A 21771-nucleotide genomic window follows, 5' to 3' on the forward strand; every position below is an offset into this window, starting at 1 on the left:
TTTAAATTTGACAAAATTCAACACCCCTTTGTGATAAAGGTCTTGGAGAGATAATGCATACAAGGTTCATTCCTAAATATAATAAAAGCAATATACAGCAAGCCGACAGCTAACATCAAATTAAATGGAGAGAAACTTAAATTCATCCCACTAAAATCAAGAATAAGACAAGGCTGTCCACTCTCTCCACACCTCTTCAATATAGTGCTTGATGTTCTAGCAATAACAATAATACAGCATAAAGAGATCAAAGGTATTCAAATTGGAAAGGAAGAAGTCAAATTTCATTATTTGCAGATAATATGATAGTGTACATAAGTGACCCCAAAAACTCTACCAGAGAACTCCTAAAGCTGATCAACACCAAAAAATCAGTTGCCCTCCTATACACAAAGAACAAAGATACAGAGAGGGAAATCAGAGAAACATCACCTTTCATGATAGCCACAAATAGCATAAAGTGTCTTTGGGTAACTCTAACCAAAGAAGTGAAAGATCTATTTGACAAGGTCTTTAAGGTTTTGAAGAAAGAAATTGAAGAGGATACCAGAAAATGGAAGAATGTCCCATGCTCTTGGATTGGGAGGATCAACATAGTAAAAATGAAAAATAACAATCTATAGATTCAATGCAATCCCCATCAAAATCCCAACAAAATTCTTCACAGACTTTGAGAGAACAATAATCAAGTTTATATGGCAAAGCAAAAACCCAGGATAGCCAAACCAATCCTATACAATAAAAGTACTTCCAGAGGAATTACCATCCCTGACTTCAAACTCTCTTACAGAGCTACAGTAATGAAAACTGCTTGGAATTGGCACAAAAACAGAGATGTCGACAAATGGAATCGAATTGAAGACCCAGATATTAATCCACAAAACAATGAACACCTGATTTTCAACGAAGGAGCTAATATTATACAATGGAAGGAAGAAAGCATCTTTAACAAATGGGGCTGACATAGCTGGATGTCTCCCTGTAGAAGAATAAAAATAGATCCATATCTATCACCATGCACAAAACTCAAGTCCAAATGGATTAAAGACCTCAATATTAATCTGACCAAATTGAACCTGATAGAAGAGAAAGTGGGAAGTAGTCTACAAGACTTGGGCACAGGAGACCACTTCCTAGGTAGAAGGATAGTAGCGCAGACAATAAGGGCAACAGTGAATAAATGGGACCTCCTGAAACTGAGAAGCTTCTGTAAAGCAAAGGACACTGTCACTAAGGCAAAAAGGCTACCTTATGACAGGGAGAAGATCTTCACCAACCCCTCATCAGACAAAGGTCTGATCTCCAAAATATACAAAGAACTCAAGAAACTAGACACTAAAACTCTAATTAACCCAATTAAAAATGCAGTACTGAACTGAACAGAGAATTCACAACAGAAGAACTTCGAATGGCCAAAAGACACTTAAGGTCATGCTCAACCTCCTTAGCGATCAGGGAAATTCAAATCAAAACAACTTTGAGATACCATCTTACACCTGTCAGAATAGCTAAACTCAAAAACACCAATGATAGCTTATGCAGGAGAGGATGTGGAATGAGGGGAACACTCATCTATTATTGGTGGGAATGCAAACTTGTGCAGCCACTTTGGAAATCAGTGTGGCGGTTTCTCAGGAAACTGGGAGTCAACCTCCCTCAGGACCCAGCAATTCCACTCTTGGGAATATACCCAAGAGATGCCCTATCATACTACAAAACCATTTGTTCTACTATGTTCATAGCAGCACTATTTGTAATAGCCAGAACCTGGAAACAACCTAGGTTCCCCTCAATAGAAAAATGGTTAAAGAAGGTGTGGAACATATACATATTAGAGTTTTACTCAGCGGTAAAAAACAATGACATCTTGAATTTTGCATGCAAATGGATGGGAATAGAAAACGCTTTACTGAGTGAGGTAAGCCAGACCCAAAAAGAGGAATATGGTATATAATCACTATAAGTGGATTCTAGCAATAATTAAAGACTTCGAGCCTATTATTCGTGATCCTAGAGAAGCTAAATAAGAAGGTGAACCTAAAGAAACACATATAGTTATCCTCCTGGTTGTGGGAAGTAGAAAAGATTTTCAGGTACAACTTGGGAGCACAGGGGTGGGGTGGAGGGTGGATGTTAGGGGAGATGGGTAGAGAGATGGGAGATGGGAAGGATTGGGGAAAGCTTGCGGGAATGGGATGGGTGGGATGGAAGAAGGGTGGATATGGAAGCAGGGAAGTAAATATCTTAATTAAGGGAGCCATTTTAGGGTTTGCAAGAGACTTGATTCTAGAGGGGTTCCCAGGTCCAAGGAGAGATCCCCAGATTTTTCCCTGGGCAGCAGAGGAGAGGGTGCCTGAACTGGCCTTGTCCCATAGCCATATTGCTCCAATGTGGGTCTCTGTCTCCATCTCCATCCATTGTCAGATGAAGGTTCCCTCTGATCCTGCCTTCCATGCTCACGTTCTCCCTCCTTTTACTTCTCATTTGGCCTAGGGAGTTAAGTCCAGTGTTCCAATGTGAGTCTCTGTCTCTATCTCTGTCCATCACCAGATGAAGGTTCTATGGTGATATGCAAAATATTCATCAGTATGGCTTTAATCCCCGCAATCGGAAGGCAGAGGCACATAGATCTCTGTGAGGTCCAGGCCAGCCTGATCTACAGTGAGTTTCAGGACAGGCTCCAAATCAACTGCTCTTAAAACCTGGAAAAGAGAACTTAAAGACATCTGCACTGTTTAAAGTTGAAAGAAATGACTAATATGTTTTCTATGCACATACATAAGCCTAATATAATGACCTAGAAATTTAGTCTTAGACATGTGCATAAGTCTAGTAGACCAAAGGGCATATGATTTCCATAATTCAAAGATAGTAATCATCTTACCTTACAAACAGCCTGTGATTCTAATAGAAAGCTTTATATCTCTGTACAATTTGATACCCTGTTTTTCTTCCTCTTCTATATTTATTCAAATATTTCAGAACTCTTTACAAGGTATCCTTTTAAGTATAAATCTTATGTACAAATATCCATCTTTTAAAATCCACATACTTTTTTATCAGAATACCTTCTCCCTAGCTCTCCTTGTTGTTGTTTCTTTTGAAGCCTCTGGGTGCTTAAATTTTATATTAAAAACTGGAAATATTTTTCAGCATTCCCTGAATCTTGGTTGACCATTGCTTCATCTGCTGTTATCTATATTCTAGTAAATAGCAGCTGGTAAATTGTACTGAAACAATGATGTAGGCGATATAGTCTCCATGTTCTGCTCTTACCATTTGTCTCTTTCTGTAGAGAACAGGTTCGTTTAATGCTATTAGGATTCTTCATTAAACAGTATTATTTTCTAATTTTAATGTACTGAGGGTAAGTGGTAAAAATCATGAGATATTGTGTTCATTATCTCATGTGGACATTAGACCATGTTAGCGAGTGGCTTAGTGCAGGTAGTCTACTTGTTTGCAGGATGCACTCACAGTGTATAACCTGAAGTACAACTTGGACTTCGTTGTTCTTGCAAGCTGGTGTCCCTTTAGTAAGATGGTCTTGTTTGTTTCTTTTTCCTGTTTAATATTTCAATCCTGAACTTTTTCTTATTTTTGGATTTTCTTTCTATTTCTGTCCCCTTGGTCACTTAATTGACTCACAGTTTTCTATGTAGGAGCTCTCTGTTACGTTTGCCAAAATCATTTCCCCAAACATTTACTACTGCTTGTTTTTCCTCTTATAAGAAGTACATTCATTTTCAATGTTTAATAATTTATGATTTGGTAATGCACATTATACAATATACAATATAACTCTAAAATAAAGAGTAGATAATAGAAAGTAACATTTAGCCATTTGTTTTGGTTTTCTGATGACCTTTAGTGATTTGGGTTCTTAATAACTTAACCTTACCTTCTAGGTTTTCACTGATAAAGAGAAATAGGCTTCAAATATACTGCTGGGACTCAACTACATATTTCAGTGTCTGTAAAGGCACTGAATGAACAATCTGAAAGCTGATGATTTTGCTACAGCACTTGTGACTTCACAGATGATGCCAGCGATCTCCAGGAAACATTAGAATGTCCAGGTAATGGTGAATCAATCCCACACCAGTTATGTTTTAAGGGGTTATTTATTTTGGGGGGTAAAACTTACATACACCATAAACCGTCAGGAAGGGAGCCTAGTGGTTGGAGCAGGAGCCAGGAGCAGGAGCTGGGAGCAGGAGCCAGAACCAAGAGGCCCAAGCCAAATTCTGTGGCTCTTTTTAAAAGAGAAAAATACCACGCCCCAGTGGGCTGGTATTTCAGCGGCTATTGGCTGACGGAGCGGAAGGCCCTACCGCAGTGCCATGGGCTCGTGCTTCAGCGACTATTGGCTGAAGCAGTGGAAGATACTCCCGCAGCACCTCCCCCTTTTATTTAAGTAAGAGAGTTCTAAACCTACTACGAAATTATATACAGTAAGTACAAACCTACACAATTATATACAATAAGTACAAATATCCTATTCTAACTAGCTAAAGTCTTGTATAATAAGTAACTTGGCCAAGTCATGAGAGGAAAGTAGCTACATTTATCTAGTCTTCAACCCCATAGAAGATCCGAGAAGGGAAATAATGTTACCTGAGTAATTAGGAAGTACAATCAAAGAACTTCCAAAACATGCAACAAATCACAGAGACAACTGGCTACCTGGGCAATCACCAAAGACCTGTTTGCAGCGTTGAAGCAACCAACTTTGACTAAGGCCTAGAATAACTGACAGATTATTTTTAACAGGCAAGAGATTTTTCAAAACCGTCTTACCCTGTCTTGGCAAGATTTGACAGTTCTGTTTATCCATTTCCGGATACTGTGTATTTGTCAGTAGTTGAGGTATGGGCAGTTCCTTACCCAGAGGCCAGTTTTGTCAAGAAGACAAGCTTCAAGTGGAGTGCTCACAAGCAGAGGTCTCACAAATATCATGGACTGGAAGATGATGAATGATAGGTTTTCCTGAAAAACGTTGTATGAGAGAAGCAGTGTTTATGGCCGAGTCACTGAGCATGATGGAGCTGTGCTTACAGAAGAGGTAAACAATAAAGTTTGCTTCACCAGGGACTTGAGGACAGGTGTGCATCTTTAGTGTCTTAGCAGAGTTCCATTGTAGACTGTGCTCTTGTGGAACCAACTAACATTTTAAGGAAAGGGTGAAGTATTATGTAACAATTTTTCCTTTTTGATATATATAGTTTCTGCTATTTTTGAGATTATAATTGCATTTTTGCTCTTCCCTTTCATCCTTGCAAACCCTCCCTACACTCTCCCTTGTTCTGTTTCTCATTTATGACTTCTCTTTTCATTCATTGCTGTTACATGTTTATACATATATGTGTGCAGCTGATACAGTCCTAAATGTAAACCAATCATTCTTTATAGCTAGCATGTATGCTTTTCAGACTCACTGTTTGATATGGGATTTAAAACAGGTATGTTCTTCCCTAAATAGGAGTATTTCCTTAACTCTCACAAAGTTCTATGGAAAGAGGAAGAAAGTTCATAAGACTCAGCATTTAAACCATTGCTGGGAAGGCTGGAGCTAAAAGATTAATAAAGATCTACTGCTCTCAAACTTACTTCTTCAGTAAGGAGAACTGAAGAAATGAGAACCTCTGTCTCAGTTAGTTGCAAACAAGTCATGCAGACATGTTCACGGTTCTAGTTTTCCTGAGTCCCCCATTCTGATGGGAGCCTTTATGATCCCACAAATTTGAGTTATTCATACTCCTGTAAGTAATCCTATACCTATATTCCTGTATTAATCTCAATAAACTCATTGATTTGAGGGAATTGGAATGACACAGTCTTCCCTGGGAGGCAGATAAAGAAAGGGGGAACTGATAGGTAATAGAAATGGTCATCTTTGAGCTTTGTTTTTATTTTCTGTACTGAGACAAAAGCTTAGGAGACTTTTCCTTCCACCAGCAGGCTGTCTCCTCCAGTTTTCCGGTTCAGGAAAGATATGTTAACAGTCACTTCTGAACATGGTCACCTGAAGCTGCAGGTGATCACAGTTCTTGTGACTGAGCAGTGGCTGGGTCATGCCCAAAGACAGCATGTCACAGCAGTCCTCCTCACCCCCAGACAGGACATTCAGGACCCACTTCCATGACGTTCCCTGTGTCTAGGGGGAATGGTTGGTCTATAGGTCCCATTTAGGAATGAGCATTTAGGGTCACTTCAACATTTTGAAATTATGAGGCTGTGCATTTGCTGCTGTGCACTCCATGAAGAAGAACCTCTGACCAAGGCTGACAGCTGAAGAGAACTATTTGTAGAAACAGATATATTTACAAAGCAGTTACTCTTGTCACACAATATAACAATAACATCATCTTAAAGGACTATATGGCTCGTCCAGCTATGGTCTTTTGACTATGGACATAGGACTAGGTACTAATTCCTACCTAGAGTGCAGGACTCACCAGATCAGCAGGAAGTTAAACATACAATGACTCTCAAGTCACTATTGCACCAGTGATTTTCTCATATTCTGTTTGTCCCATTTAAATGATATTTTCTTATGCAGAAATACAAAAGTTTTAATTTCATAAGATCCTATTTGTTGATTTTTGGTCTCATGTTCTATTGGACAAGAGTCCTATTCAGAAACCCCTTACCTGTGCTTTAAAGTTGGAGTATTTTCTCTACTGTGTCCTTTGGGATTTGTATGGTACGAGGTCTCATTTTGCCATCCATGACACATTTGGTGCAGTTTGTGGATGGGAGATAATAAAGAACAGAGTTTTATTGTCTGCATGCTGAAAACAGTTTTCATAATCAGCATATCTGAGACAGTTTCTCAAATGCCAACATACATATGAAATACAATTATGTTTGTAAAGTTACCCTAGTTACTCACAAGTACTTTCTGCTTACCAAGTGGACCATGTTGAGGTACTCAGGCATGGAGTAATATGAGGTCAAGCTCTGACCACTCAAGGTATGTCATGGCAACCACTTGCATTAGAATACATTTTCAACAGGACTTATAACCTGGCTCAAGTACTCTAGATTTTGTGGCCATTTTCTTGGGTTCCAGACTCATTTCTCACAAAGTAAAATAATATTTGGAGTTTTCCATAATTCTAGCTTTGAGTGCCTTTTTAGTGATAACATTTTTTGACAACTCTAAATTATTTTTAAATACTGCAAAGGAAGTGGGAAAAAAGAACACATATGGTATGGTCATTGTAAAATAAGACATCCCAGGTACTGTGGATGCTATAAGGATAGTTATGACTGAAAATTTGCCATTGACATACCAGCTGAATCACTCCTAGATATGCATGCTTATCAAAGTGAGTTCACTATACTGAATCACATATATTTGTGCATGAGTTTGTGTGTATTTGTTATCACTGCACTTCATATAATTGATGATTCAGGGAATGAGCTTAGATAACCACCAATATATGAATGGATAAAAAACAAAATATGCATAAATAATGCAAGATAATCCATCAATGAATAAAATCATAGAAAAATTACATAATTTTCAAGAAAATTGTTGCAACTATGTATCATTAAGTCAAAGAAATAGACAACTCTCCAAAATACAAATGACACACATATTCTCTCTTAAATGGAACCTCAAAGAATATGAAAGGAGAATGAAAAATTTTGCAGAACTTTGAGGGCAAATATTTTAGATGGAGGGGAGGTAAACAGGGAAACAAGGGGTGTATATGAACACATTACATATTTTATATAATTAAAATGTACAAAATAGTAAGATTAATTTTGTGCTTACAATTTCCTACCTCCAACTCTACTATACACCACAATCTCTGTTCTCTTTCAAGTTTATGTCCTTTATTCATGCACTGCTAATTTTATACATAAATTTGTATACACTTTTATTCCTAAGTACAAAGAGGCCAGTCCATTGAATGGTAGTATTTTGTATGTTTTCAGGGCTGTCCACTGGTTACAGGACAACTGGTTTATGTGTTCCTCCTCAGGAAAGGCCACCTCTCCCACTCCCTGCTTTCCTGAATGAGTAGAGTTTTTTGCTTTATATTGTTGTTTATAGTTTTCCTTGTCCAGTTTTGCATGCCCATTGATATCTTCCATCTACCTCACACTTATTTGAACCACAATTATACAAAGTTTAAAGTAATCTATGTAGTGTGCCATCTCTGTCCTACCAGGTCATCCATGGAAGTGTTCACAATTATGATACTCTACTATTAGAGAATAGATTATCAGAAAAAATTGGACAAAATGTTTAACTGTTGTGTTGCATGGACACAAATTAAAAGACTTGAATTTTAAAACAAACTAATATTTATTTAAGAATCACAAAAAATCACAGAGAAATAATGTTTATGTGGAGTATAATCTCATTATATAAGCAACCATATGCCAAGAAATTAAATGTGCATCAAAATCTGAACTAGTTTGACATTGGCTGTTTTTGTCACACATTATCTTAACATATAGTCAAGAAATGTTATTGTTCAATTTACTCCTACTAGAAATATTTACCTATTCATAGCAATTAATTCTTGAATTGCATGTTTACAATGATGTATAAATTCTGCTTACAACAAATGTTTGATGACAATAAAGTTAAAACATGGATACGATGTTTCTAAATTCATAAGAACTGTATAGTTGTCTAAGTATTGACTAAGATTTGAAAATTAGTTGAAGGATGTGAGTCTGTGAAATAAGTTGGCTAATGCATGAAGAGCTGTACAATGAATTAAGTAAGGTATACTAAGAAATTTCATGAAATGTATCCATTACATGCATTTTGTGATGGTTTCTAAGACTTAAATTTGTTTTAAAGGACTTGCCACATTCTTTACATTTGGAAGACTTGTCACCGGTATGGGTTCTGTGATGATTCTTAAGAGTTGAGGCCCAGGTAAAGGACTTGCCACATTCTTGACACCTGTAAGGTTTCTCACAAGTATGGGTCCTTTGATGTCTATGAAGAACTGAAATCTGAGTAAAGGATTTGCCACATTCTTGACATCTGTAGGGTTTCTCGCCAGTATGGAGTCTGTGATGAGTGTGAAGAGCTGAGGCCTGGATATAGATTTGCCACATTCTTGACACCTGTAAGGTTTCTGACCAGTATGGATTCTGTGATGTTTATGAAGAACTGAGACATCAGTAAAAGATTTGTCACATTCTTGACACCTGTAAGGTTTCTGACCAGTATGGATTCTGTGATGTCTATGAAGTATTGAGACCTGGGTAAAAGATTTGCCACATTCTTGACACCTGTTAGGTTTCTCACCAGTGTGAATTTTGTGATGAATATGAAGATGTGAGACCTGGGTTAAAGACTTTCCACATTCTTGACACCTGTAAAGTTTCTCACGAGTATGGGTCCTGTGATGTCTATGAAGGACTGATATCTGGGTAAAGGATTTGCCACATTCTTGACATCTGTAGGGTTTCTCGCCAGTATGGAGTCTGTGATGAGTGTGAAGAGCTGAGTCCTGGGTAAAAGATTTGCCACATTCTTGACACCTGTAAGGTTTCTCACCAGTATGGATTCTGTGATGTCTATGAAGTATTGAGACCTGAGTAAAAGATTTACAACATTCTTGACACCTGTAAGGTTTCTCACCAGTATGGATTCTGTGATGTCTATGAAGAACTGAGACGTTGGTAAAAGATTTGCCACATTATTTACATTTGGAAGGCTTGTCACCAGTATGGGTTCTGTGATGATTCTGAAGAGCTGAGGCCCAGGTAAAGGACTTGCCACATTCTTGACACCTGTAAGGTTTCTCACCAGTATGGATTCTGTGATGTCTATGAAGAACTGAGACATCAGTAAAAGATTTGTCACATTCTTGACACCTGTAAGGTTTCTCACCAGTATGGATTCTGTGATGTCTATGAAGTATTGAGACCTGGGTAAAAGATTTGCCACATTCTTGACACCTGTAAGGTTTCTCACCAGTGTGAATTCTGTGATGAATATGAAGATGTGAGACCTGGGTAAAGGACTTTCCACATTCTTGACAGCTGTAAGGTTTCTCACGAGTATGGGTCCTGTGATGTCTATGAAGGACTGATATCTGGGTAAAGGATTTGCCACATTCTTGACATCTGTAGGGTTTCTCGCCAGTATGGAGTCTGTGATGAGTGTGAAGAGCTGAGGCCTGGGTAAAAGATTTGCCACATTCTTGACACCTGTAAGGTTTCTCACCAGTATGGATTCTGTGATGTCTATGAAGAACTGAGACTTCGGTAAAAGATTTGCCACATTCTTGACACCTGTAAGGTTTCTCACCAGTATGGGTTCTGTGATGATTCTGAAGAGCTGAGGCCCAGGTAAAGGACTTGCCACATTCTTGACACCTGTAAGGTTTCTCACCAGTATGGGTCCTGTGATGTCTATGAAGGACTGATATCTGGGTAAAGGATTTGCCACATTCTTGACATCTGTAGGGTTTCTCGCCAGTATGGAGTCTGTGATGAGTGTGAAGAGCTGAGGCCTGGGTAAAAGATTTGCCACATTCTTGACACCTGTAAGGTTTCTCACCAGTATGGATTCTGTGATGTCTATGAAGAACTGAGACTTCGGTAAAAGATTTGCCACATTCTTGACACCTGTAAGGTTTCTCACCAGTATGGGTTCTGTGATGATTCTGAAGAGCTGAGGCCCAGGTAAAGGACTTGCCACATTCTTGACACCTGTAAGGTTTCTCACCAGTATGGGTCCTGTGATGTCTATGAAGGACTGATATCTGGGTAAAGGATTTGCCACATTCTTGACATCTGTAGGGTTTCTCGCCAGTATGGAGTCTGTGATGATTCTGAAGAGCTGAGGCCTGGGTAAAAGATTTGCCACATTCTTTACACCTGTAAGGTTTCTCACCCGTATGGATTCTATGATGTCTATGAAGAACTGAGACGTCGGTAAAAGATTTGCCACATTCTTGACACCTGTAAGGTTTCTCACCAGTATGGATTCTGTGATGTCTATGAAGTATTGAGACCTGGGTAAAAGATTTGCCACATTCTTGACACCTGTAAGGTTTCTCACCAGCATGGTTTCTGTGATGATTCTGAAGAGCTGAGGCCCAGGTATAGGACTTTCCACATTCTTGACAGCTGTAAGGTTTCTCACGAGTATGGTTCCTGTGATGTCTATGAAGGACTGAGATCTGGGTAAAGGATTTGCCACTTTCTTGACATCTGTAATGTTTCTCACCAGTATGGATTCTCTGGTGAGATTTAAAATTTTCATGACAGATAAATGACTTGCCACAATCTTTACATTTGCATGTCTTCTGTTTGGAATTAATTCTCTTATGCATAGTGGGGCAGGCATATCTGTTGAAGCACTTTCCACATTCCATATAATTGTTTTGTCTCTCTTCATTTTGATTGTTTATATAATGCCTCCCTTGTTTCTGGTAATGTTGAAACAAAAAGAAGGTATGTTACAATCAAAATCATCCTTACAATTATCATGTATGTATTGGCTCTTAGGAAAATCAGACGTCTTCTATGAACTTATATAATGAGGAAAGACATACTGTGATTTTATCTTTGGGAATTTGTCCCTTTAAGAAGAGGATTCTGGAAACTATTCTTCTTAGAGTTCCTAGGAAACGCTTTAATAACGTCATTGAATATGTAAAGTTTCTCATGACTCAAAATTCTGTGATATATTTTCAGCCTCATTTTATTGAGAAAAACTTCTCATGTTTATCTCATGAATAGCTTGTAACAAAATGTAATTTTTGTTGAGAAAATTCTAGTGAATGTTTAATAGAATACATGTCATTAAATTTTCAGGTTTTTCAATATTCTTTGTAGAAAAAAACCTTTTTTTAAAACTTATTTGTATTTTTTTTACTGATGAAAGTGCTTCTGAAAATCTGATGAATAGAGATTATTTCAATCATGGCATAATCCATTCTCTTTTCTTTCTTCGCCAAATATTGAAATCATTTTTAAATGGAAGGTTTTAAAATCACTACTTACAGCTATTCCTGATATCAACTTCTGAATACAATCTTGTCTATTCTCCTTTGAAAATAAGTCTTGCGTTTGATGAGAATATAAAACTGGAAGAAAGAAAAATATATAATTATCTGAATTAGTATACTTAGGTGAAATTTTTCAGATATATAAGTGACACAATTATATATATATGTAGACACATATGCAAGATGGCATATTATATAAAATAAACTTCAAATCATTTATTCTAATGAAACAAAATTTTTAATGTAAATGGATAGAATATCTTTTATAACATACACTAAATACATTTTTAAAAATGAAAAGATTGAGTTTATGTTATCTTAGAGGTTCCAATCATAGTTTTCAGAATAATAAATGAGATTATGGTGGTTTGAGTGAAATGACCACATATAATAGGATATCTAAATACACGGTCTAATGTTGGTGGATATTTATGAGTAAGATAAAGAGGTATCAATTTACTGGAAGACCTATATCCCTGAACACTGGCTTTGAGAATTTTAAAGCCTTCTAATGTCGACAGTGAGCTATCTATGTTCTCGTGTGGTTCTATTTGAGACATGTCACTTCTGCTCTAGCCCCTTGACAACTGCTTTCTCTGATTCACCATCAAGGATCTTTCTTTTATACGTTGCCTTTATCTTGGAGTTTTATCACAACAATAGATAAGCAGTTAATACAAAGACTATAACCCAAGTGCAATAAAATTGTACTTATAAAATTGTATTATCTTCATGGATATCACTCAACTCCATAATCCCTTGAAATGAACAAATTGAGTAATATTAATAAAAAGACACAATATTAATTAATCAAGAAAGAAGAAAAGGTAAAATCAGAAAGAGTTATTACTAACTGGTCCACAGATAATCATGTATACCATTTGGAAGGGATTCATAAAATTTCAGACATCAAGGAAATTCACTAGGATTGATATTATTATCAGAGATACATTTTCTCTTATTCTTATACAGAAAATAGATGCCTTCATAAAATATATTCTGACTATGACTTTTCATCCCTCAGATGCCCTGAGTTTATCCCCATCTTTACTCATATCTGAATTCATCCACTTTCTGTCACTTCTTAGAAAACAAATAGTCATCTAAAGAATAACAATAAAATCATCAGAATAAAAGAAACCAGATAGGGTAAGAGAAGAAAAGCAGAGAAAGAAAAAGCATAGTAAGCATATGTAGAGAGAAAGACATACTTTTGCACCCCAAAATTGTGTAAAACAAAGCATAGCAAAACTCTAGAAGGTGTAATGTACATAAGATACCATAAGGTATCTTTATAAATTTATAAATTGAGAAAAATAAATAAATTCCCAAATTAAACATTATGGGGGAAAAAGAGTGTAAAAATTCTGTTGAGTTGTATTGGTGATATCCTTCAAGTGCTGGTTATGGGGAATTCCTGTAAGTGTGACTTTTTGGCTTACATTTTTTAATTATTATTTTATTACTTTAAAAAATACCAATTCAAATTACCACACTCTCTCTTCCTTCCACTCCCTCTCCACACCCTCCTTCCCCACCCTGCTCCAATCCTAAAACAGGACAAGGCACCCTGCCTTGAGGCAAGTCCAAGCCCTCCCTACTACATCTAGGTTGAACAAGGTATACATTCAAAGAGAATAGGATCCCAAAAAGCCAGTACATGCAGTAGAGAAAAATTCCAGTGCCACTGTCAATTCCTGCTCAGTCTGCCCCAACTATCAACCATATTCAGAGGGTTTGATCCCATGCTAGTTCACTCCAAGGCCAGTTGGAGTTGGTGAGCTCCCATTAGCTCAGGCAAACTGTCTCAGTGGGTGAACCACTCATGGTCTTCACCTCCTTGCTCATATTCTCACTCCTTCCATTATTCAACTGGACCTGGGAGCTCAGTCCAGTGTTTGGATGTGGTTTTCTGCCTCTGTTTCCATCTTTTGTTGGACAAAGGTTCTATGGTGATATTTAAGATAATCATCAGTCTGACTACACTGAAAGGCTAGTTCAAACATCCTCTCCTCTATTGCTTAGGGTCTTAGCTGGGGCCATCCTTGTAGATTCCTGGTATTTTTCTAGAGCCAGGTTTCTTGCAAACCACATAAAGGCTCCCTCAATCAAGATATCTCTTTTCTTTTCTTTTTTTTTCGGTTTTCTTTTTCATTAATTTATAAAAGTTTCCACTTCTGCCCTCGTCCCAATACCCTGCCACTCCCCCCACTCCCTCTCCTCCTCCCTCTCCAGCCCTAAGAGCAGTCAGGGTTTCCTGCTCTGTGGAAAGTTCAAGTTCTTCCCCCCTCCCTCCAGGTCTAGGAAGGTGAGCATCCATACAGACTAGGATCACAAAAAGCCAGTACATGCAGAGGAAACAAGTCCCAGTGCCATTATCAATGGCTTCTCAGACAGTCCCCCTGCCAGCCACATTCAGAGAAACCGGCCACATTCAGAGAATCCGGTTTGATCAAGTGCTCATTTAGTCCCAGTCCAGCTGGCCTTGGTGAACTCTCATTAGATCAGTCCCCTTGTATCAGTGGGTGAACACACTCCTCAAGGTCCTGCCTTCCTTTTTCATGTTCTCCATCCATTTGCATGCAAAATTCAAGATGTCACTTTTTTTTCCTGCTGAGTAGTACTCTAATGTGTAGATGTACTACATTTTTTCCCTTTCTTTAGTTGAGGGGCATCTAGTTTGTTTCCAGGTTTTGGCTATTCCAAATAATGCTGTTATGAACATGGTTGAACAAACGCTTTTGTTGTATGATTGAGCATCTTTTGGGTATATTCCCAAGAGTGGTATTGCTGGATTCTGAGGTAGGTTGATTCCCAGTTTTCTGAGAAACGGCCATACTGATTTCGATAGTGGTTGCACAAGTTTGCATTCCCACCAGCAATGGAGGAGTGTTCTCCTTACTCCACATCCTCTCCAGCATAAGCTATCAGGTGTGTTTTTGATCTTAGTCATTTGGACAGGTGAAAGATGGTATCTCAGAGTTGTTTTGATTTGCATTTCCCTGATAGCTAAAGAAGTTAACCTTTCCTTAAGTATCTTTTGGCCATTTGAAAAACATTGCATAGAACAAAACAAAGCATAACTCTAGAAGGCATAATGTACTTATAGATACCATAAGATCACAAATAAAATTAAATAAATTCCAAAGCTAAACGTTATGGAGAAAAAGAATATACAAAAATTCCATTGAGTTGTGTTGGTGATATCCTTCAAGAGCTGGTTATGGGGAATTCCTGTGTGACTTTTATCCCCACTGAGACTCTCTTGAAGAAAATGTTTTTCATTGGGGACTTGTGGTCTGTTGAAGATATTTTAGGTACGATTAAATTAAAGGCTCTTTATATTTCAAGTGCATTTTTCTAGATTCTTTGACAAAATGAGTGTAAAAAAATGAGTGGACTATAGTTAGTATCTACAACTTGACTTTTTGATCAATATATCTGTTTTTCAGCTGTACCAATATTTTACAAACCTGATTATTAAAAAAATGTAGTATAATTTAAAACTTTGAATGGTGTATTGTTTATAGTTTTATTTTTCATAACTGTTTAAGCTATTGTGAGGTTTTTATTTATTTGTATTCATATGATGCTGAAAACTGTGTTTTTGAGATCTGAGAAGAATTGTTTTAGAATTTTGATAGGGTTTTCACTGAATCAGTATATTACTATATCAATTGACCAGTCCTTGAGCATAGATATTTTTACATCTTCCAATACCTTTTTAAATTTATTTCTTCAATACCTTAAAGGTTTTAAAATGATCTTTCAGTGTTTGAGTTCTAATTACCCAAAACTATTTTTTGAGGTTATTATGAAAGACATCATTTCCCTGAATTCCATTTAAGTCTTCTCTCATTTGTGTATAGGAAGGCTACTGCTTTTTGTTAGTTAATTTTGCATTCCTTATATTTGATGAAAGTGTCTCTCTATTGTGCAAGTTTCTACATAGAGTTCTTAGAGTCTTTTATACATAAAACATAGCATCTTCATATAACATATTTTTGATTTCTTCCTTTGCTATTAATTACTTCTACATCTTCTCATTTTGTTATCGTTTAAGCTAAGATTTCAAGTACTGTATTGAATACATATAGAGAAATTGAGTACACTTGCATTGTTCCCTATTTTGTTAGAGAGGCTTTAAATTCTTTCCATTTAGTTTGATGTGGGCTATACCCTTTCTGTGAATTGCATCTTTTATTTGGAGGTATATCTCTTGCACCCCTAAACTCTCCAGGACTTCTATCAAGAAGGAGTGTCAATTTTGTCAAAGGTTTTTCTGCATCTAATAAGATGAACTTCTGGAATTTGACTTTAGTTTGTACAAATGGTAGATTACACTTATTGGTTTTGTATGGTTCATCTACCCCTAAATGTCTTGACATGAAGCCTATGGTAGTCTATCTTTTTGATATGTTCTTAAATACATTTGCAAATATTTTTTGATGACCTTTGTATATATGTTCATAATGAAATTGGCATATATTTCACTTACATATTGGGTGTATACGTGGTTTAGGTATTAAGGTAACTGTCCCCATGAAAAGAATTTCACAGTGCTCTCCTGTTTTTATTTTGTAGAAGAATCTGAGGAGCATTCATGTTAACTCAAATGCATTCTTAAAAGATAGAAAGTATCACCTACTACCGTTATTCTGCTTGGATATAGTACTAAAATTATTTTGATATCCTATTGATTTATTCACAGACTGTTGCGTCTCTAAGCCTTCATTCTAAAAATGTCTGTCTAATTTGACAACAAAAAGGTAACTCACAGCTGGACATGGTATAAACATCAAGAAAATATTCAGTTTTAACTAATATGCTTATATCAAACCTATTCCATGAACTTTTCAGTGGTAATTCAGGACAGAGTGATAATACACAATAAGGCAGGAAGTCATGAATGACTATAAGAAAATATTGCTTTCTGTGAACAACATGATAGTTGCCCATATAAACTCAAGAAATTAGGACAGAATGTATCAGACCTGAGTAATGCCAGGCCAGATGAAAATCCTTGGGATACAGTAAGAAAGGACCTGAAAAACCATGCCTTCCTGAGAAGCTACTATTATATTAAAGATTCTTGGTTAAAGGGAATAATGTTGATTTTAAGAATGTGCAGCTCCTAATTATTCAACCATATTATAGGCCATGCTCAACACCCAGAATTATATGGGAGTTTCAGATTGAACTCTGTGAATGCAAAAACAGAAGAGGAAAAAAAAAACAAAGATGTCTGGAGGAAGTGGAACTTTGGAAGAGTGGAGAGTTGAATTTGCTCACAAGATACTTACTTCAAGGTATTCTTAAATCACGAATAAAAGTATTAAAAGTAAAATATTGTGGATATTTCTCCAAACATATTCCATTACTGATATAAAACACAAAGGAAAACAAGTGCATATACAACATTTATGTGGAAATTAACATAAATTTTGATAGTCAAATATTAGTAGGTGATATTAAATTAGATCAATAACATGTATGACTCTAAACAAGTCTTAATTACTAAAAAAAAGAATATTTTACAGAAATAGAAAAAGTTACCTTTTAATTTCTGTAGTATCTCACATAAAGAATGAATTCTACAATCCTCCAAAATGAATACAGCTATAAGATTTATAATTCCTGATTTTATGTGAGACTACACAACAGTGAAAGCCATGTAATTCTGTCATGAGAGCAGTGTAACAGACATGAAAAGGTACAGAGCAATACTTCTTCAAACACTGTGAAACTTTTTAATGCTAATTTTCATTTTAATATTGTTCATTTCAAAGTCTGATAGAGTTCAAAGATATGTCAACAAATCATTTTACTTCTGCTTTATATCATAATTTAAGTTAATAATTCAAAGTGTCATTTTAGGTCATTTTACTTGTAAAGTAATTTGAAATAATCATTCAATGTAAATTTTTACACAATTTTACATAGAAATATTTGTGCATCTGTTACAGGGAGAGGGAGCCTTTTGTTCTGGTCATCCGCTAGCTTACACCTAAAATAATTACACAGAAACTGTATTAATTAAAACACTGCTTGGTCATTAGCTCTAGCCCCCTATTGGCTAACTCTCACATTTTGATTTAACCCATTTTTATTAATCTGTGTTCACTACGAAGTCGTTGTGTCTTACAGGGAAAGATTTAGCATGTGTGACCTGGTGTCTCCATGGTGGCTCTCTCATTCTGACTCTGCTTTTCTCCTCCCAGAATTCAGTTTTGTCTTCTCTGCCTACCTAAGTTCTGACCTATCAGGCCAAGTAGTTTCTCTATTGATTAACCAATGAAAACAATAAATAAACAAAAGGCCCTCCTACACCATGCATCCCACTTCAGGTCAGAATTTCTCCATGCCCTAGGTTTCCCACGTGTGCCAATGCTTCATTCTGGCTTACCTTGTTCATTGCCTTCTGTCTCTCCTATGTTCATATTCCAGGGCTCTTTGTTTTGTTCAAGAAAGCTGATCAGATCTGGTTTTGACACTAAAAGACCTGAATGTTGGAAGAGACTTAGGACCACAACATGGGATAACAATAACAAAACACATGGATTTCTTATAAACCACCATACTGATTATACAAGATGGCCTATAATTTAAAATTCCAAAAATGATTTTCTTATTGCTATCTCCAAATATTTTAACACACTGAAAAGCATTTTTGTTAATATTTTATACCTTGAATTTCTTTGTAAATTACTACTGGATCAAATGCAAACACATTCTGAATCATTAAGATGCAAATCAATATATAATCTGTGATGTGTCTAAAGAGTAAAATGTATTATAAAAGTTTGAATGATGAATGTCTTCTCCAGGAGTCAGGAATATATTGACAAGATAAAATTACACAGAATATTGTGTTCTACATGAACTCCAAGATTTTTATTAAATTGACAAATGAAAATGAGGCAGACAATTCAGTCATAGATGTAAAACATATTTGTTGGAAACAATTATGATGAAGGAATCAGAAAAGAAAAAAGTCTCACCCACAGAGACCATGTTACTGTAGTTCTCCAACATGACTTCCCTGTACAAAGCCTTCTGTGAAAAGTCGAGGCAGTTCCACTCATCTGGAGAGAAATCAATTGCCACATCCTGGAATGTCAAGATTCCCTGTCATGAAAGAAAAGAGGTTATCAAGTGCCTATGTATATATTTTTTTACTTAGACTAAGGATACAAGAGTTCACCACAAAGCTTGATGTGTTCTTGCTTAGCATTATTCTAAAAGACATACTCCAAAATACAGTCCATACTAAAAATCCATGTGCTGGAAATATTAAACCAAGTAGGACAAGTTAAGCTGCAGATTTATAGGCTAAAATAGGGTACGTGAATGGGAGCCCGATTATCTTCAAGTGAAGTTCCAGGCTTCACCCGTGCCCTTAACTATCTATCCTCATGGCAAAATTTTCTTTAGAAACCACAAGCTGAAGAAACATGAGCTGTAAAGTTGCAGCCATGTGGGCATACACTGCTGTCAAATAAAAATATGTCAAACATAAGATGTGTAGCAAAGGCAGGATTTCCATATCCTAGAAAGAAGCAGAAATTCTTACTGTATATGATTCTAATGACATCAGTGGGAAGATCATGGAAGGGCTGACACCTGTATGTGGTGACCTAAAAAGAGACTAATTTCTGAGTCCTGAATCAGTGCTGGAAACACCGTGGGAAGATTTATAAAGGACAAGTGAAGGGTGTAGATTGTGTAGCTGATGCATGGCTTGAATCAGCTGACATCCAAAACTGACTCTCCTCTACAGGGTCCCATCACTGCTTCAAGAACATAAGATGAGTATGAACTAAAGTACCATAAGTTACTCTGCAAAATTTCCAAAGAATCAATAAAAACACCAACAAAAATGTGACTAAACAACTCCGTGAACAACATTCCCCCAAATCTGGAATTCTAGATTAGAGATAACATTACAAACAGTACTTTGTATTTCATCAATTCTTTTCTACATGAATTATCATGGAGAAGATAGGACAAAAAGGACAAACTACCAAGAACATGCCCTTATGGACAGTATAATTATATTATTCATCATACATTTCCCTGTTGTCTTTTTCCTATTCTAATTCTTTAACATATTCATTATCACTTAACTACATCTTAAACATTTTTATGATTTTTACTGTTTCATTGTTTAATTGTACTTTATGAATTTTTTTCTGTGTGTGTCTGTAGTACACTGTTTTCTTCCATTTTTCTAGTCACATCCTGGGCAGTTGTGCTGCTGACTTGAAGACACCACAAATGCACGGCCAGACTACTAAAACCAGAAAAGTTTTAAATCACCAATGGCAAACAAGATAATCCATGAAAAAAACAGATTTAAGCAATACCTATCCACAAATCCAGCACTACACAAAGTACAAGAAGGAAAACTCTGACCAAACAAAGCTACCTGCACACATACAAATACATGCAACAGATAACCTCACACCAACAAAACCTAAAGAAGGGAAACACACACTTCATCAAAAACTAACAGGAAGTAAGAAACACTTGTTATTAATATCTCTTATTATCAAAGAACTCAATTCACCTATGGAAAGACACATGCTAAGAGAATGATTCTGAAAGCATGATCCAGCCTTCTACTGTATACAGGAAACATACTTCAACCTCAAAAACACATATTAACTCAGAGTAAATTGTAGGGAAAAGATTTTCCAATCAAATGGACCTAAGGAACACATGAGCGTAGCTATTTTAATATCTAACAAAATAGACTTCAAACTAAAATCAATCAAAAGAGATGGAGAAAAACACCTTACACTCATAATAGGACCAATTCGTGAAGGTGAAGTCTCAATCCTGAACATCTATGCCCCAAATCCAGGAACACCCACATATGTAAAAGAAACATTACTAAAGATTAAATTGTAAATCAAACCCTACACACTAATAGTGTGGGACTTCAACACCCCATTCTCCCCAATGGACAGGTAAAGAAGACAAAACTTAAAAGAGAAATAAGAAGACTAACAGATTAATGAACCAAATGTAATTTACAGACACCTACAGATCATTCCACCCAAACACAAAAGAATATACCACCTTCTCAACACCTCACAGAACCTTTTCTCAAGTTGATCACATAATTGGTAGCAAAGCCAATCTCAACAGATACAAAAAAATGGAGTAACCCCCTGTATCTTATTAACCACTGTGGTTTAACATTAGTGTTCAACAGTAACACTAATTTCTGAAAATCCACTAACACATGGAAAATAAACAGTGCTCTACTGAACCATCCCTGGGTCTCAGGATGCTATAAACAAAGAAATCAAAGTCTTCCTAGAATTCAACAAAAATGAAGGCATAGTGTACCAAAACCTATAGAACACTATGAATGCAATGCTAAAATGATAGTTCGTAGAATTATGTGCCCATATAAAGAATGTGAAGGAAGCTCAAACTAGTGGCCTAACAGCACACCCGGATGCTCTAAAACAAAAAGAAGCCGACTCATGCAGGAGGAGTAGAAGACAGGAAATAATCAAAATGAGGGCTGAAATCAACAAAATAGAAACAAAGAAAACAATACAAAGAATCAATGAAACAAAGAGCTGGTTCTCTGAGAAAAATCAACAATATAGACAAACCCTTATCCAAACTAATCAAAAAGCAAAAATAGAATATCTAAATTAAGAACATAAGAAATGAAAAGGGAGATATAACAACAGAGAATGAAGAAATGCAGAGAATCATTAGATCATACTACAAAAGCCCGTACGCCACG

General features: G+C 36.4%; 1 protein-coding gene across 1 annotated transcript; it reads right to left on the minus strand.

The window, feature by feature from the left end:
- Window positions 1-9216: 9216 nt before the first annotated feature.
- On the minus strand, window positions 9217-19037 carry LOC148123057 (uncharacterized). The gene is given in 6 exon segments (XM_087902825.1): window positions 9217-10192; window positions 10194-11125; window positions 11210-11431; window positions 12000-12080; window positions 18409-18504; window positions 19004-19037. Coding segments are annotated over 6 exon segments (2229 nt in total). The 3' UTR covers window positions 9217-9328.
- Between the last annotated feature and the right edge of the window lie 2734 nt (window positions 19038-21771).

This window comes from Myodes glareolus, chromosome 2 (genome assembly GCF_982192425.1).
Source record: "Myodes glareolus chromosome 2, mMyoGla1.1, whole genome shotgun sequence".
In the NCBI taxonomy this organism is placed as follows: Eukaryota; Metazoa; Chordata; class Mammalia; order Rodentia; family Cricetidae; genus Myodes; species Myodes glareolus.